Source organism: Mixophyes fleayi, chromosome 6 (genome assembly GCF_038048845.1).
Source record: "Mixophyes fleayi isolate aMixFle1 chromosome 6, aMixFle1.hap1, whole genome shotgun sequence".
In the NCBI taxonomy this organism is placed as follows: Eukaryota; Metazoa; Chordata; class Amphibia; order Anura; family Limnodynastidae; genus Mixophyes; species Mixophyes fleayi.
The window spans coordinates 54,838,923-54,856,895 of record NC_134407.1 but is presented as its reverse complement, the minus strand read 5'-3'; the positions used below and the strand labels follow the sequence as shown (position 1 = coordinate 54,856,895).

Genomic DNA, 17,973 nt, shown 5'->3' with positions numbered 1-17,973 from the left:
TTATTTCCAACACAATATTTACAACTGAGTGACAGAATCCTGCCCAGATGAAAGATGGCAGCGTGGGGAGTCTCATCTGATGACGTAGTTGGTGGGACGCGCAGATTCTATCACAAAGCGGGGAGAAAGGCCTGGAAGTGTTTGTGACAGCTGAGCGGTCAGGTGGGTTAGTGTTTCTAAGTATTTGGACCATTATTCATCAAGTGTTATTTTTTTTTTTACGTTAGTCTGTTTAATAATTGATTACATTTCTGCATAGTCGTATAATAATCTGATCTTGCTTTTCACACTTGTTTTGCAATTCATTTGGTTGAATGAAATGATTGTAATGACTGCAATGGGAAACATGGGAGAAGATTGTTATCACTTTCTGTAATGGTTAAGGTTGGCATGGCTCTCCTTACTTGAGGCTGGAATTAGTTTTACTTCTCTGTTTTGTTTTGTTTTTAGCTCATTGTTGTTAATTTGTACATATGAGATGACAGTTGCCATACATACATGCTGCAGTTAGCTGTTGGTTCCTATTGGTGCTACTCTACCAACTGCTTTCCACGAGGCTGAAGTCTTTTGCCTGGCCCAATGCTGTTTTGGGCATGAATTCAGGTGTCAAAATGGGCACAGATAGCATTTTGAATAAGTAGCTGTAGTTTTTCAAGTGTTGTTTGTTTGTTTTTAATTAAACATTACAACAAAAATAAATCCCAAATCACTTTGTCCAAAATAAAATGGACTATATACATCATCAAGGGGTAAAATAGACCAATACGACTGAAACTTCACATTATCATAACATCCAATTCTCTTACAATCCCTCCACAAAAACTACTGCATCATTTCTCAAATGAGAATACTTATATACATTAGATTTTACACGTGGAATGCACTGTGGTTAGTTCCCAATAGGGGCAAAACCCTTCCCTGTAGTGAGGTGGTGGATAGTATTCTGCCTGAGGTTTGAAAAATAAAGGAAATGGAGAGGGGTCGGATAGATGCTGCGAGCTGGGGTAGACTCTGACGAAGGTTGAGACATCCCTAAGTGGTTGCTAACATCTTTCACTAATAGATTTTGTGGAAATTGTTTTTTTTAGCAAAGTTTCCATACATTTAAAGTTTATTTTCATTTCCTGAATGTAAAGGGTGTCTGGGTGCTATTTTAGATTGGTGACGGGGTTGTTAAAATGCAGAGTATTGTGTTAGAGGATGTCCTGTTTCTTTGATGTATATAATTATTCTCATTTGTGAAATGATGCAGTAGTTTTTGTGGAGGGATTGTAGGAGAATTGGGTGTTATGATAATGTGAAGTTTCAGTCGTATTGATCCATTTTACCCCTTGATGTTATATATAGTCTATTTTATTTTGGGCAAAGTGATTTGGGATTTATTTTTGTTGAAATTTTTAATAAAAAAAAAAAGAAAAAAACAACCCTAGCAAAACTACAGCTACTTATTCAAAATGCTATCTGTGCCCATTTTGCCACCTGATTGTATGCCCAAAACAGTGTTGGGGCAGCCAAAAGACCGGTGTTTTATATGTATCTGACCACCCTGTGTTGATTCCCACTGTCAAATTGGTGGCCCAACGGCATTTAACCCTTGTAAAACTGCAGCTACTTATTCAAAATGATAAAATATGGTGACTTTGCCCAATTTGCCCCCTGATTTCATGTCCAAAACCTTGTTGGGTCAGGCTTAATACTATTGTAGTTTGTATAAGGGACCCCTTTTAGTGTTAATATGATGTGAAATCCGTGATCCAACTCGATTTAATCCTTTTCTGAATAAGAAGTTGTAGCGTGAATAAGAAGCGAACTTCAGCCTCGTCTGCTTACCGTTGTTGTAGGAGAGTAGTTGTTGCCAGCACTTGGATCCACTTATTCTGGGTTGGGTTGTAGCTGTTGCAGCATCTCTTTGCTTCTTCAAACGATGAGCTTCTTCCAAATTTTATAATGGGACACCCATTAATTCTTTTTTTTATTGCTTGTAGAAATAGTCAATCACCTTCTCTGAGATTAATTTATTTCTGAACAGTGCCTGCTCATAACCTTGCCATCAAAGATAGTCCTTTTGGATTTGGATGAAGATTTGGGCCATGTTGCTTGAGGTCCAGCTGAAGAGGTAGAAGAGGTTTTAATATTTTTCATGGTGCAAGTCATGAGATTTACCGTAATAGAAGACATAACATAGTTGAAAGGTCCATGGGATTGCAAGAGCATCTATTCCCCCTGTTCTTGGACCTTTTTGGCAAGCAGAAAACCTGGGCGCTTTGGTGTCCTGATCTGTCACCATTATGTCTACTTAAAGGTGACTGAACTGTCTTGTAAGCAACTGGAATATTTCCTGGTGTAGAGTTCACTCTCCTGGATAAACTTATTTACAGCTGAGGTTGTCTATTATGATATCCTGTCTGCCTGCCACATGAAGTGCTAAGAGGTGTCTCTCCGCCCATGACGTTAGCTACTTCTTCCACCACGGTCCTGCTCCTGATATGTCCTGCTATTTATAAAGGCAACTGCTGTCTTGTTGTCCAAGAATACCCTGATGTGCTTTCCCTGTAAGTGAGAATGACCATTTATGTTTTACTAGAGTGTGTCTTGTGGTTCTGAAAAGGAGAATCCCCATTCTCTTAGTTTTGAATTCTGAAACTTTCCCTGGTGGTTCTTCTTAATTGAATGTCATGATCCCGTGATATTTGTCTGTGATCCCACTGAGTGAGTAAGTTTAACTGGACATTTCACATGTGCTACCTTGCCCGGGGGAGAGTTTTCATGGCATAGGAAAGGCCCATTCACACTGTAATATGATGTTGGGCTTATAGTTGACATTACAGGGACTGGATCTTGATGCTTCTCTTTTTGTAGATGTTTTGTACAGTGTCTATTTGGATCCTGAATTTGTATCTGCTGTGATGGTAGATGGTTCTTTGCCTTGTTTATAATCCAGGCTTGTTCCTGCAGAAAGGTCATTCCTTGAACTCTCCTGGATTTGGATGCTGTGTTCTGACTATTGTCACTCGGATGTAATTCAAATAGGACCAGAGATTAAGTCCTTATTTCCAGAATTCTACCACCAGTGGAATTGCCAATAATTCCTGGGTGAAATTCCAGTGGAATTAATACCTCGGTGAAAGTTCTTAGGGATGTTGCCAAATGAAACTGGAAATGATGTCCTAAGACAAAGAACCCCTGGAATTTATAGTAAGTGTTCTGAAGATCTATGGATACAAGAAAATCCCCTTCAATTAAAGCAGTGAGAATTGAATTTACAGATTCCATACGTATATGTATTTAAAAGCACCCAAAGATTTTTTTTTTTTACTAGGAAGTATCTGGTATAAAAGCCTGTGCCCATCTGGGTCGAAGTAACAAGTGAAATCTCACAAGCTTCCTGCAATATTTGCAGACTTAAGTGTAAAGCTGCCAACTCTGCTGAAGTTGAAGGGGTCTGGATCTTTTAAAGCAGATTCCCCTGGGAGCATGATGAAGCACTATCTTGCCACTCACAGGTATTAGTGGGGTCTGAGCCAGGCAGTAGTCATTGCCAGGTCTTTTGATCTGATCTCCCCTCTTTGTGCCTGAAAGGTTTTGTTGGATGCAGGTTTACCACCTTGTCAGGTGTATTGTCTCCCAGGCTTATAAATTATTACATATTTGAAGTGTTGGCAAGATGAGGAGGATGGGGAGTACTCCACATTTCAATTTTGCGTTAGTCTGTTACATTTACCCCTAGATAATTACTTAATCATGGTTTCTAGTATTACCAAAGAGCCTTCAAACGCAGGTATTGCTAGAGTAATTTTATATTGAGCATCTGCTGCCTATGGATGCAGCCAGATAGTTATTCTATCTAACGCCATTGAAGCCATAGTTCTGTCTGAAAAGGGAATGGTATACAAACAATGAACTTCAGCAAATACTTTCCTAGACATCTGTATGAAGCCTCTAACTCCATAGTCTGAGTGCTCTAGCCACTGAAGCCATAGCTACCCCTGATTTCAAGGTAGTTCCAGAAAAAATATGAAGATTTTTAAAACGACTTTCCATTTTCCTATCGATAGGATCTCTTAGAGGACCACCGTCTTCTAAAGGAATAGTGGTCCTGGTTGGTAAACTGGCTACTGCTACATCCAGTTTTGTAACTGAGCTCCATTTCTGTGCCTCTTCCTCACTGAAGGGATCCATGTTTCATGTTCTAATCTGCTTTGGTTAGACTGACATTTTTCCACTTGGTTAATTTCTTTCTGAAATAAATACATTACTGCCTGGTGCACGGGAAAAACTTCTTATTTTACTACGATCCTCAAAAAAGGACTCCTGACCTACTGTGGATGTTGATGCATCATTTATCCCCATTGATTAATTGATGTGTCTGAGCAGAATAGCCACATTAAATAGTCTGAGTTCTTCTTTATTTTCCTAGATTCACTACTAGAAGATTCATCCACATTTTCCAAAGAATCCAATTCTGACTTGAAAAACGTGTTCTCTAAGTCCATACTTGTCTGGGACCTCGCTCTCTTCACCCCTGCGTAGCATACAAATCTTCTTTAGTGATAAATGATTTCACCACCCAACCTATAAGCTCCATAAATTGCGCAGGGGGCTGGAAATTACTTCCTTAGAGCTGGAAATTACATGCTGCTCAAAAGACTCCATCTTAATTAATAAATAATGGCTTTTCACATGCTCCACAGATCCGATGCTGTTGGCTTTACTTTATTTCTCCCCCTCCACAAGCTATACAAGTATACAGAGTTTGGAAGAGTGTTGCTTATAGCTAACTAACTCAAATCCGTAAAACAAGGGGCTTATTTTCAGCTGTTGGGATAGGCTCCTTCCTGCTGACAGTGTCCTGTTGCTCCTGTGCTCCATTTGTGGCGACGTGTGCTTTTTATTCAGAGGCGGAAGCAGTTTTCACTGCTACAATAATTTGAATTGGTCATAGAATTACTCTACCAGTCCTTGCAGTGGATGTGAACAGCGTGGTTCTGGGAGAGGGGATAGACTGCACCGGGCCAACCACTCATAAGTCCCTGCTCATGTGCATTTCGTTTCTCCCCTGGTAACTCATGAGGACAGACTCTCCTTTTGCAAACATGAAATCTTTCAATACAGCAATATGTTTGGCAAAGGGATGTGGTGGTCAAGGTAATACCATCCCCCTTCCCATGCTCAGACCAGATGCTAAAACAGCCATATCCTGTGTTGCATAATTATGCAAACATGCTGTAGGCTTTCTGCCTCAGAAAGTCAGCACTTTAATACATTTTCTGTTTTTACAATAATATATGCAAGGTATATGGTTCTAATAATTAGACCTACATACATTGATCAGCCACAATATTAAAACCACCTGCCTAATATTGTGTAAGTCTCTCTCGTACCGCTAGACAGATGTGACCCGCTGATGCATTAACTCCACAAGACCTGTGAAGGAGTCCTGTGTTTTTCTTGCAGACATTGGCAGCAGATTTTGTCCTGTAAGTGACGAGGTGGGGCCTCCATGGTTCGGTTTTTCCAGCACATGCCACAGATGCTCGATCGGATTGAAATATGGGGAATTTGGAGGCCAAGTTAACACCTTGAACTCTGTTCAGGAATGGTTCGAGGAACATGACAATTGTTTTCAGTGTGGCGGTGTGCATTATCCTGCTGGAGGACATTGTCATCAGGGAATACTGTTGGGAAAGTGACCTGAGAAACCCATTTGATGACGAAGACTGGACTGAAATTCTGGATAACGCCGCCTCCAGCCCAATTTGTGCTTGAATAAAAGAAAATGTTTACAAACTCTTGTTTCGCTGGTACTATGTCCCTACTCGCCTTCACGAAATGTTACTCGACTCCTCTGACAGATGCTGGCGTTTATGCTCTAGTCTGGACTCATTCTTTATATTTGGTGGGACTTATCGAAATTAACCCGATTCTGGGGGGAAATTAAAGCACTCATAGGGGTAGATTTACTAAACTGCGGGTTTGAAAAAGTGGAGATGTTGCCTATAGCCAATAGATTTAACATGAACGCCACTATCTTACAGAATGAGCTGCTTGGAGTACAACTCCTGTATTTGCTCTTATGCCATCATAATCATTGGCTAGTGGAGCACAGCATTAACAGGAAAATGACAATTTTTTTCATTTGAAAACAGGTAAAATGATTACCTCTTAATGCAAGAAACAATTTAGGTTTATGTTGCTGGATAAATTGTTTGCCTTGGACTTTAGTCAAGTTGTGGGTTGCAATTATTTATTGTGTTTTTCTTTTAAAGGCTGTTTATCATGGCTGCCTCGTCTTCATCCTCTTCAGCCGGTGGTGTAAGCGGGAGCTCTGTTACTGGGTCTGGCTTCAGTGTTTCAGATCTGGCTCCTCCACGTAAAGCGCTCTTCACTTGCCCGAAAGCAGCAGGGGAGATGTTGGAAGGTAAACAGTCCTCGTAAAAACTGTCATATGTTAATGTCAGCATTTCTTCTACTGCTGTCAGCCAATGCGCTGATCATAGGGTTTCACTATTATCATTATCCATTGTAATTATTGGTAACTAATTGGTTATATAGTTGACAATTCACCAGTTACACCCAATTAATGACAGCTACTTAGCCTGAACATGAATCTGATCCTAGCCCACAAACCTGGTTTACTACACAAAGGACTGAAGAACATGTTTCCCAACTAGGAGCCACATACTGTACATCTAAAGTCTTTACTCTTCTTAGTTATTGTTTAAGAACCTTATTGTATTAATATAGAGCTACATTCTAGACTTTAATTTTTTTACTTTTATGGAAAATATAAGGAGCCTCTTAACACATCATAAGAATTACAATATATAACATAGTTATTTAGTCAAATAATTAACGGTAAGTGGATTTTTAATCTGAAAGCAATCTCTGATCCATGGTGTGTACTATAAAATGTAGTAGTTTTTGTTTTTTTAATAGTAAGAATCGTGACATACGGATTATTTTATTTTTTTGTTACTGCAGCAACACCATAACAAATTTACCGTCTTATTGCTGCTCTTGTGCACCTGTAGTGCATGATGTTTTAAGCTTTTGAACTGTAAACTTGGAACAAACAGAAATGTATATATGATTTTTTGAAGGTTTTTACCTGAACATAAGATTATATACAATGTAAAGCCGGTGTTCTCCCCAGCACCTTTTTCCCAGGTGCTCCACCCCGCTGTTGTTACTTGTCACCCAGTTCTTGGAGTCCAACAGAGTCCTATTATAATAGAATAAACCATTGTTTCTCCTATTAGAATAGGCACAATGTGAGCACTACAGCCAGCAGTGTGTGTTACACCACTGACCACCAGTCTGACCAGTCCTGGAAGGTGTTGGCAATAACCTCCAACATTTCTTCAACATTATTGCAAAGTATTACAACTGCCCCCACCCGGCTGCCGAGGAGAACACTGAAAGCTGTGCACAATATAAAAGATTGCACAGTCAGGTTTGCTTGATAGATGTCTTAACTTACTAATAAACTGGATATGACAAGTGTCCAAAAATACCTTGAGCTCTTTGGGAGGTACAGGGAACAGTTGATGAAAGCACTAACGTCTTTCAAAACAAGGCTATAGGGATGTTTGCCATTCTCGTGAAGTGCCTTATCTGCTAGCTTTTCCACACATCAGAACACAATGTGAGGGGGAACACCTGTTTTTAACAATATAAATAAAACATCCTCTGGATATACCCCCACACAAGCTAGAAAGTGATCTGTGAAAAGTAGATGATCCACACCATGTTGTCTGACAGTAGTTGATCATCTCCACTAAGTAACAACATGGATTGTTTCCTGCTATATAAATACAACAATTCAAAGCACTGCATTGAAATTGTGGCAGAGAACAATTTACAGGTTGTGTCAGCTGTACGTTTTGTATAACCTAATTAAGACCTTAAGTCCTTCAGTTCTGAACATTCTCTCTAGCATGTAATCATCTGTCAATTTATGATGGATCATATAGCATATTTTTGCATTTGCAAAAAGATTGCTTAAAACACAGTTAACTGCTAGTTAAAATATACAAGTACAATAAAGTGCTTGTTAATAATGCTGTTTAGGTATTATTATCCTTTATTGGACGCAACATGTGGTCTGCAGCGCTGTAGAGGCCAAACAACAAAGACAGTACAGTACAGTAAACAAGACCAACGCTCAACACAGCTACCGATAGCCTGTATGGGTAATGGGGTGCAAGAGGTATATTCAATGCGAGCTGAAACCTATGCCCATTAGTGGGGGATCAATTAACAGGCTTAGAGCCACTGAAAGAGGTGTAAAGACAATAGAGGAGTGGTGTCAATGGGCAGAGAGCCCAAGGAGGAGGTGCGCAGTGTAGCTGGTGAGCAAACGTTATAGGTAATGAGAACAAGAGGGAAGAGGGCCCTGCTCACTAGAGCTTACAATCTAATGGGAAAGGGGCAGACAAATGGTTGACACATGGAGATGAGCCAGTGTAAGAGAATCTGAGGGCAGAGTCAGAGCACAGGAGGAGGGCATCAGGGTGAAGAAAACAGACCAGGAGCTGAGACATAAGGCAAAGATCGCAGAAGACATCAGATGGCAAGTAGGCCAAAAGCCCTTGCCTAGATTAGTAACGGTCGCTGGTTTGATGTAGCAGAGCAGAGCAGGAATACTTAGACTTGAAATGTCAAACACTTTAGCCCTGAAAAAAGGGGGAGGCAGGGGCTGGAATATGTGCAATGTGCCTCAATATATAAATGCCTGCACCTTAATTTACTCCACTAGCCGCAGCCAAGTTTAATATCGGTGATCTGCTAGCCTAACAGCAAAGCCCTGGACATCGGAGAGCCCTGAGTATATTAGCAGCAAGCACAGAGTCCGGTTACAGAGCCACCCGATAAAAGAATAGACACTGTATTTCTGCCATTGCCTGATCTTGATTCAGGAGAGTGACCGCTGATTGATACTTGTGTCATTTGTACAGGCATCATTTGGTTTTAAAAATGGGTCACCTGGATTTCTGGTTTCCATTGACATATCTGGCCTTTATTTATAGGCAGTATATTGGGGGGTGTTTTTCATCCATAACTATGCATTGTTCCATTCCTTCAGTCAAGTTTACTTCTGTTCAACATGTGTGTTAGTTAATCTACCACTAGAGAGCAGTGCCATCATTTCCAAGAAAGTTTTAAAGCTCAACCATGTCTGTTAGGACAGCAAAGGAAACATTGCTAACTAAGCAAATTTCTGTTGCAGTCTTTTCAGACAACATGGGTCTCTTCATCAAGCATGTTACAATTTAGAAACTGAAGTGTCACATTTTTATATTTACTCGCATTGAATTTAGGTGCAATGCAACCAATTGGCTTTTATCTGTAGTGCAGGCAAGTTAATGAAAACAAATGTCTGGTTGCTATGGTTCAGAGCACCCTAGAACAACATTGATAAATGAGTACCATCTGCAAAAGTAAAAATGCTCTTTTATGATGTCTTGCACCCGTTTTACAGGTAAGCACATGAATTTGTGGACCAAGATGGCAGCATGTGCAGGGGTGCAATAGTCTGATGTGAGAAGTTGGACAGATCAGGGGCATTCCTTGCTAAGTGTGGATTAGGAGCACTTATGAGTCTAGTTTTGCGGTATAGTATAATGTAAATGAACTTGTGGCGGTAGGAAAGTGTTACCTATTGTATGGGTAGAGACACAGCTTCCTCCATGCAAAAGGTCTGAGCTGCTGGAAATCCACCTAAATGTGTGTGTAACAAAGGCCGTCCTCACGGGTTTTAGGAGAAAAAACTGACAAGTTGAAACTAACAAAGGGATGGTCCTAAAGTGAAAGTAGGTTTCCCTTTGTTGTCACATTCTTCCATCATGGACGTGGTGGATCCACAAACCTGCAAACGTAGGAGCAGATTAATTGTACATGCGTGTTTCCAAAGACGTGTGTGTTCATGTTGTGTCCATTGAAATAGAATTACTGGAGGTGCAGAAAATCGCTAATGCAAATCAAGACAATTTCTAAGACCAGATATTGTAGTCTTGCGTTGCGCTGTGGTTGCCAGTCTGGCAACTAGAATAATGCCCCCGTTATAGTGTAATGGGTGTCTGCCTAAGGAGAAACAGGACTAGTTTCTCCCAAAGACTGAGTCTCAGGGAGAGGGAATACAGCACACAACTGCTGTTGTGTTTACAAATGTACAAGGGAAAGCAGGCTTGTAGCTCAATGATATCTCCTATTTTTCAGTAAATTCATGTTGCTTTCATTTCATATTGTTTATAATTTTAATAAAAATAGATGTTGGCTAAAACATAAAATGACTGTGCACATGCTATTAGATGAGAAATTACCTGTATTGATGTGACAGTAATAACCATACTGTTGCACAAAAGCATATTATTGTAATATTATAATGGTCATCAATTTTTATAAACCACCTACATAGTTGTGTACAGTGGAGAGATAACACAAAGATACACTGATCACAATACAGGGGCATAACCTGAGACTGTCCTGCTCTCAAGAGCTTATGTTGTAATGGGAAACAAGGGAATTATACAGAAGGGACAGACACCTGAACTTTAAAGGACTAGTAAATGCAAATTTCAGTTATTGTTATTTAACCCCAATAGGTTCCTCCTATTCCCTGTCTCTGCTCAGTCATCTCTTGCATGGCTGGTGAGCTGAAGATGTGGTAAGTTGTCAGTGGAGAACCTCTCTTTCTCCTTCATGGCTTCTAACTGAGCCAGGGGAGTAGGCAACAGAGGGGAAACTTTAGTAAGGGATTTAAAAAATTAATTACTGGGCCTATGAGGATGTAAAATTGTACGTTTTCAGGAGTTTTAATATAGGACACTCCACTGGTTTTTGTCTTGACACAGAGATAAATAGCGTAGTGTGGAAATGGTGTAAGTTTTTCTGAAGAGTAGAGTTTTCAGGGATAAGCTCAAGCTTAGCGGTTACAGTACAGGCTAATTTAGCAAGGGAGAGCATGTCTGAGGAAAGAAGAAGACTGCTGGTCCTTGCAGTCCCTCACTATAACTTGATCAGTCCAGCAGTAGCTGTAACCTGTAGCCGTTCCTGATGTCTAGCTTCCAGGATCTCCACCACTGAAGACTCCAGACACATCTTTTTATCCTGGCTCTGGTCCCCACGCTCTTGGCTTCTGGGTACAGGGAGGGCGCTATCTCCGCTGGCTACCTGATTGGCAACCCTTGTCTCCTGGGGGCTAGACAGGGATCTAGGTGCTTTGTTTCCACCCACTGTCTAAAAACACTCTCGTAGGTTATTAAGCCTCTGAAAAAATTGATCCTAGATGTTTGTGTGGTGGAGAACTTGGACTGTCAGCTCCAATGGAGCAGAGAATGATTTAAGTGATTAAATATTCCCTGTAAAGCGGTGCGGAATATGGTAGTGCTATATGAATAAAGTATGATAACAAAAATAATAGCTTGACCAGATTCCAGTTTTGCTATTGAATTTGCAGTCAGAACATACATTGTGATTTTGATTGGACCGCATTCGTTAAGGAAAACAAAGCAAAAAAAAAAAGGAGTAAGTTTGCTCCTGGACAAACCATGTTACAAAGCAAGGTGCAAATTTAGTTTATTATTTTGCACATAAGGAAATAGTTTTATGCACTGACATTTAAAGTATAAATAAATGATGGTGAAAGTTGATCTAGGACATGCTATACCCCAACTATAAATCTGTTTCCCACATTTTAAATTTACCTCTCCCTCTAATACAACATGGTTTTCCTTAATGAATCAGGCCCCATTTCAGAGTAAAAATAATAGTGCTAGGTCCTTTTCTGACTAAACTTTCTTTCTTGTTTGCAGATGGCTCTGAGAGATTCCTGTGCGAGTCTGTGTTCAGCTATCAAGTAGCATCGACTCTGAAGCAGGTGAAGCATGGTAAGTAGATGACTGTAGACAGATTCTTATGTTGAAGTCCTGTCTCTGAACAAGGTTAATTGTAAGCTAATGTAAACAGCATCTCATGCCTGGTCTTAAGCTGGGTACACATCTGTGCAAGTATCGTACAGATCACACGATTCATGACCGTTTGTTCATGTATTGCGAGTGTGTGTACACTCCCAAGATCATGTTTTATCATACCGCAATACATCGCCTCTGTTAAATTTGGTTTGCAAACTTCCACATTTAATCAATAGCGTTCCATCAATGATCGTGACTTTTAGGAAGTTCGTATCCACACATGACCAGCAGCATAGGCAGATATCTGTATAGTGTGCACAGAGTCACAGACTTTTCAGCGGATGGTTATGCAATGAAGATAACCGATCTGAAGGTAAATTGTGTTGGTGTGTACTTGTGCTCATTGCGACTTTCAATCGTTGATGAAGTAGTTACAGAAATTGCATAGGTGTGTACCCAGCTTTATATTCTCCACAAATCACTTCTATTACTTAGTGTGCAAAGCATTCCAATAGTTATGTTTGTCTATTGCACACCATATCATTGGAACGATAATATTAAAGGTCCTAACTGGGTTATTTTTGTGCGTATACATATTCAGGATTGTTCTGTACAGCGCTGCAAAATTGTTGAGGATATATATATATATATATATATATATATATATATATATATATATATATATATATATATATATATATATATATATATATATATATATATATATATATATATATATATATATAAAATTGTTGCGTATATAATATGGACCTCCTAAGATCTCCCCCTGGTGTGATGCTGGAGAACTATTGAATTTGGCAAAAGGAAAAACTGAAATCCAGGCCATTTTCTTGTAACTAATTCATGATGGGTCCCATGTATGCTGATGCTTCGGGACTCCACTAATACGGTCCTTCTTCATGCATTCCAGTAATGATCTCTTGCAACAGATTTTTTTTTTATTATTTTCATTTAATCTATTTATTTTTTGCCCCAAAAGTGGCTCTTTTGGTTTAGAAATAGTAAAGGTGTGTATTGTTGTAAGGGGAGTTTGTACATGTGGAGACACCCCCTCCCCCCGGAGGATTCTGCTGAACGCCCTCCACAAAGAGGGAGATGGTAGTACGCATTTTCTCTCCTGTCAGTTATAGGTCCACTAAACCTAAGATGCATAGCTTGAGCACTAGCTATTTTTTCTACACAATGACCCCACAGAGACCACTGGCTGGCACTTGGCGGTACAGTAGAAGTAAACACACTGCCATGTTAATAGAAGAAAATTCAAGTTATTCAATCTTTTGCAGGTTACAAATTGTAGAAATCTGCCTAACAGATTTAAAGTCAAACCTCTCCAGTTCTGTCAAGGTGTGAAGACTAAAATATATTTATGTATGACAGTAGAAGTGGACTTGTATTTTAGGTTTAATTGTCCTTTTAAACAGTCGTGGGTAAGATCATGTAGAATCAGTGGCTAATCCAGGGGGGAGTCGATCGGGTGATTGCCCTCCCTAGCAGGGGCTTGCTGCCGGCGGCTGCACACTATGGGAAGGTCCATTCGTCAGAGACAGGCAGGGAGAGTGTTTAAACACAATCAGAGCGGCCGGGCAGCACACTTTCCCTACCTGTCTCTGCCGAACAGACCTGCACATAGTGTGGAGCCGCCCGCAGCCTTAATTTTACGGGGGGAGGGGGGATTTAGACCCCACCCCCTTTTTGACAGTTAAGTTCTAGATCCGCCCCTGCGTAGAATTACGGAGCCAGTGGGTTAAATCTCTAGGAGCCAGGGATGATAGGCTTCCACTCCCCAAAAAAGAAATGACCCATAAGAGTTAGGGCCCAGCAGTAATTTGTGGGTGCTTTTTGTTTCCTGGCTTCTGGGATTTTTTTGAGCCACTTATTAATGATCGATTAAATGTAACTTCTTATTTAGCATGCAGTTCAGACATTTATTTTATTGTTTTCTATTGGCCACACAAACACAGAAAGGATGCATTGACATTTGTAATGCATTTCTCACATGGATCCCTATCGTATTTTATGTAGGTATAATCTCTTGTAAGAAAATTAAATCTTCCCCCCCCATCTTCGACTTTCCATGACTTTGCACATTGGTAATAGGACTCATTCTAGAAAGTGACACAGGAAACAACTGTATCCTCTCTTACTTTCATTTCTTTTCATTCCCTTGAGGGCAGCACATTTTCACACAACACCCCTGATGGGTATAATTAAATGTAAATGGATTAGAACTAGTCTCCCTGCTTTCTTCTCTGATTCCCGAGACAAAAGGAACTGAAGAATCTAGACCTGCGTTACAGAAGCTTGTCTCCTGATTCCTTTTACACTGTTAGAAAGCAAAACCATCCCTGAATCAGGACACGTATACCTTGCTATGAAAACTTACTATGAATTTTCATTTTGGTGGAGGCTGTTTTAAAATAACTCAAAACTAGCAACTATTTGCTTTACCTTTCTTTACACATCATAGACCAGTGTTGGCTAACCTGTGACACTCCAGATGTTGTGAAACTACAAGTCCCAGCATACCCTTCCAGCGATAAGCTGCTATATATTGAGAAAGCATGCTGGGACTTGTAGTTTCACACCACCTGGAGTGTCACAGGTTAGCCAACACTGTCCTAGTCGCACTCACTATATGAAACGAACTGGAATATAGCGTGCTCCCTAACAAAGAGCTACAAAGAGCTACAAACGGCTATATTTCTTCACAAGTGATAATGAAACATATATTTTAGTAATTTAATGTGAGTTCATGGAAGTGTAACACATATAGTACACATTCTTAAAGCAGCAATCCCACACAGTCCTGTTTACTTTCACAAGCAGGGCAGACAAGTATGGCTGCCAATCACAAACTCATAACTCTCAGCATGTTATGTGATGGGGGGGGAGTTACAGTGGGAACAGCAGATTGAGCACTCTGCTTATCGCCATCATCATCACCATTGATTTATATCTGCTTATTACATCATGTGCGTGTGGTTGTCATGGCAGTAACACTGTGGTAAGCCTGCATAATTCTAAATCATTAAAAGCAACCTAAAGAATTATACAGAGGAGGATGGTAATTACCAAGATTCTTCTTATAGCCTACCACAGTGATTACTTTTAACAAAAAAGAAACCCTTTTTTGTTTTTTTCCATGGGATTGCTGCTTTAAGCATGTATGTTTCCAAAAAAAAAACACACAAGGGGGGTGAAGTGTCAGAGAAAATATTAGTCAATTCCATAAGGTTCAGGAAAGGACATTACAATTATAGAAGTACCACAAAGCCAACAAAGCAAAATCAGCAGTTAGCCCATTTTGTTTGCCTAATAAAATCAATGCAAATAGTTTTTCCTGTCACACCGGTGACGGTAACAGGGATGGCCACTTGTTTCCTAGCAACCACACACTCTGGTACAGGAAAATAAACTTAAATCCTACTGCCAAGATCCATAGGCATTTCTGGATTTTTTACACCATTATATGCCCATTGTTGATATTTATAAACGTTGCAATAAAACAAACATGTGACACCGCAGAGTTGTCATTACGCTTAAAGAAATAAAAAAAATAAAAAAAAAAAAGGTCCATGTTCACTGTTGTCTCATTTGTTCCGACACACACACACACACACACACACACACGGCCTTTTGTTTGCTAGTGTCTGCAACATCATAGTTTGTGTGGCAGACATTACGTATACCCTCAGCAGGTGTGGGAGAAAATCTACTGTGAAGAAATTACAATACCTTTGCAGTAAAATAATGATGACAATCTAAATGGACATAGTAGAGTGGCCTCTAACATGTCATTGGTCTCACTGAAAAAAACTTAAATAGCAATGCTCCAAATATATATTCACCTAGTACAATGATGGATTAATTTACATAATGTATTATCAAATACAGGTTATCTGAAAATCCATAGGAGTTTGTTAATATCACCATGAAATAGTAAACAAATAGTGTGTGTGTGTATAAATAAATGGTGATGATGATGATATACATATATATAGCGCCACTAATTCCGCAGCGCTGTACAGAGAACACACTCGCATCAGTCACAGCCCCATTGAAGCTTACAGTCTAAATACCTTAACATATATACAGACAGACAGACAGACAGAGACTAGGGTCAATTTGATAGCAGCCAATTAACCTACCAGTATGTTTTTGGAGTGTGGAAGGAAACCGGAGCACCCGGAGGAAACTCACGCAAACACAGGGAGAACATACAAACTCCACACAGATAAGGCCATGGTTGGGAATTGAACTCAGTGCTGTGAGAAAGAGGTGCTAACCACTGAGCCACCGTGTTGTGTAGTTATGTAGATTCTGATAATAGCAAAACTGCAGTTTGTTGCAGGATAAAGAAACACATTCCAAGGGGTAAATGTATTAACCTGCGCTTTTTGCAAGTCTCTGATTTGCATGTTTTGCCTTTAAAGCCATTGCTGCTTTATATTTCTACTGCAAAGTCGCTGAATATCGGTGATTTGCAAAAAAGTGCAGGTTAATGCATTTACCCCAGATCTGCTTTGTTTTATTGATGTTCCTAAATGGTCCCATTCAATGGCCAGAAACAAAAGAGAAGTTCCAGCAATTGCTTTTTATTGCACAGCAGCCAGATCAGAAATCAAGGTATGATGCATCTGGGCCATCCGTCTACCCAGCAATTAATGTACCAAAGTGTTGGGTCAAATTCAAAGGAATGTTACAGTTACCAACCCTTTCCCTTGTTCATGTTCTGTGTGTGCATTATATCTAATGATTATTGAAGTAATTATTATTTCTGTTATAGATATGGATGATTGCTAAGGTCAAACAACATGCAATTCTATAACTCTAGAAATGCAGTTTAAGCTTTGTTTTTCCCTGATTGTGATACTTTAGGCACAAGAGCTGTCCGTATCATTGGAGCTATAGGAACAGGCAGTGTGTGGTTACTTGTATCTCTTTCCACCCCTTCACTCTTTGCGAGTTTCTCTAATGATTGTTCAGACTGTCACCAGCTGAAGAGCTGCTAGTAAACCTAATGGAGTAGTCACTGATAAAAGCTGTGATTCATCCTGTTTCTCTGCAGAACTGAGCTGAAATAATGGAGCTACCTTGAGAGAAAGGGGTGGATCCTGTTCTAATTGCAGTAACATTTGTTTAGGTCTAATCTTTTCAGATCAACAAGTGACTCGCATGGAGAAGTTGGCTGGGTTAGTAGAGGAACTAGAGGCGGATGAATGGAGATACACACCGATAGAGCAGCTCCTGGGCTTCACCCCTTCTTCAGGAGGAAAGTGACCATTGTGGGGGACACTCAAACACCCGTGTCTGACATTGTACAGTGAACACGCTGTCTGCTGCTTGGATAAGGTCTTCTGCCAAGCTGGCAAAGCAAAGGGCTGAAAACAAAATCCCTTCAATAAATAAACCATATCTTCATTTTGTTCTTTAAGTAGCTAAAAACAAATCGATTATAGTGTAACATCAATCCTCCATTGTCAGCTTGGAAAATAGAAGAAATGTATATATTTCATATGCAGATACAATTGGTGCAGTAAATATTTGTAATTGTTTTACTCTAGAATACATTGAGCACATGCAACATTTGCTCTGTTTTCAATCCATCTGTAAAGCTGTGTCTAGACTGCCCAGGAGCAGTAGATGGATGGTCCTGGCTATGTTTACATGTTTGTGTAGTAGGGGACTGAACCTTATGTAGATGTTAAGTGAACACTATCATAAGTTGTACTTGGTTGTTCCACAGTGAAGGTACATGGAAGTTTTGTAGACATATGTTGTTTTCTTTGTATCTGTACTTATATGATGCTGTATTTTTCCTTAGTTTTTTTTTCTAAAATAAAGAGGAGTTCCATGTTAAACTTTGTATTAAAATTGTTTTTATTGAGGTTTTTTTTTATTAAAATATCTATCTAATTCATAATCAAAAGTTGTATATGTGGTGGTTTTCTTTGATGGAGTATCTGCTCAAGCCATAACTTATGACTCTATGTTCAGAAAACAGAATAAACCATTTTAACCCAACTAGCTCAGACCGTGA

The 17,973-nt window shown here is 39.7% G+C and overlaps 1 protein-coding gene across 2 annotated transcripts; it reads left to right on the top strand.

Moving 5' to 3' along the window:
* Positions 1–65: 65 nt before the first annotated feature.
* On the top strand, positions 66–17,794 carry ANAPC16 (anaphase promoting complex subunit 16). 2 transcript variants are annotated; one of them, XM_075216586.1, is made up of 4 exons: positions 66–162; positions 6,267–6,418; positions 11,814–11,888; positions 17,092–17,794. In XM_075216586.1, exons 2-4 carry the CDS (start codon positions 6,277–6,279, stop codon positions 17,211–17,213), a joined length of 339 nt encoding a protein of 112 aa, XP_075072687.1. In that variant the 5' UTR covers positions 66–162; positions 6,267–6,276; the 3' UTR covers positions 17,214–17,794. The 2 variants fall into 2 exon arrangements, with proteins under 2 accessions (XP_075072687.1, XP_075072686.1); XM_075216585.1 differs by having other exon boundaries at positions 17,077–17,794.
* The last annotated feature ends 179 nt before the right edge of the window (positions 17,795–17,973 follow it).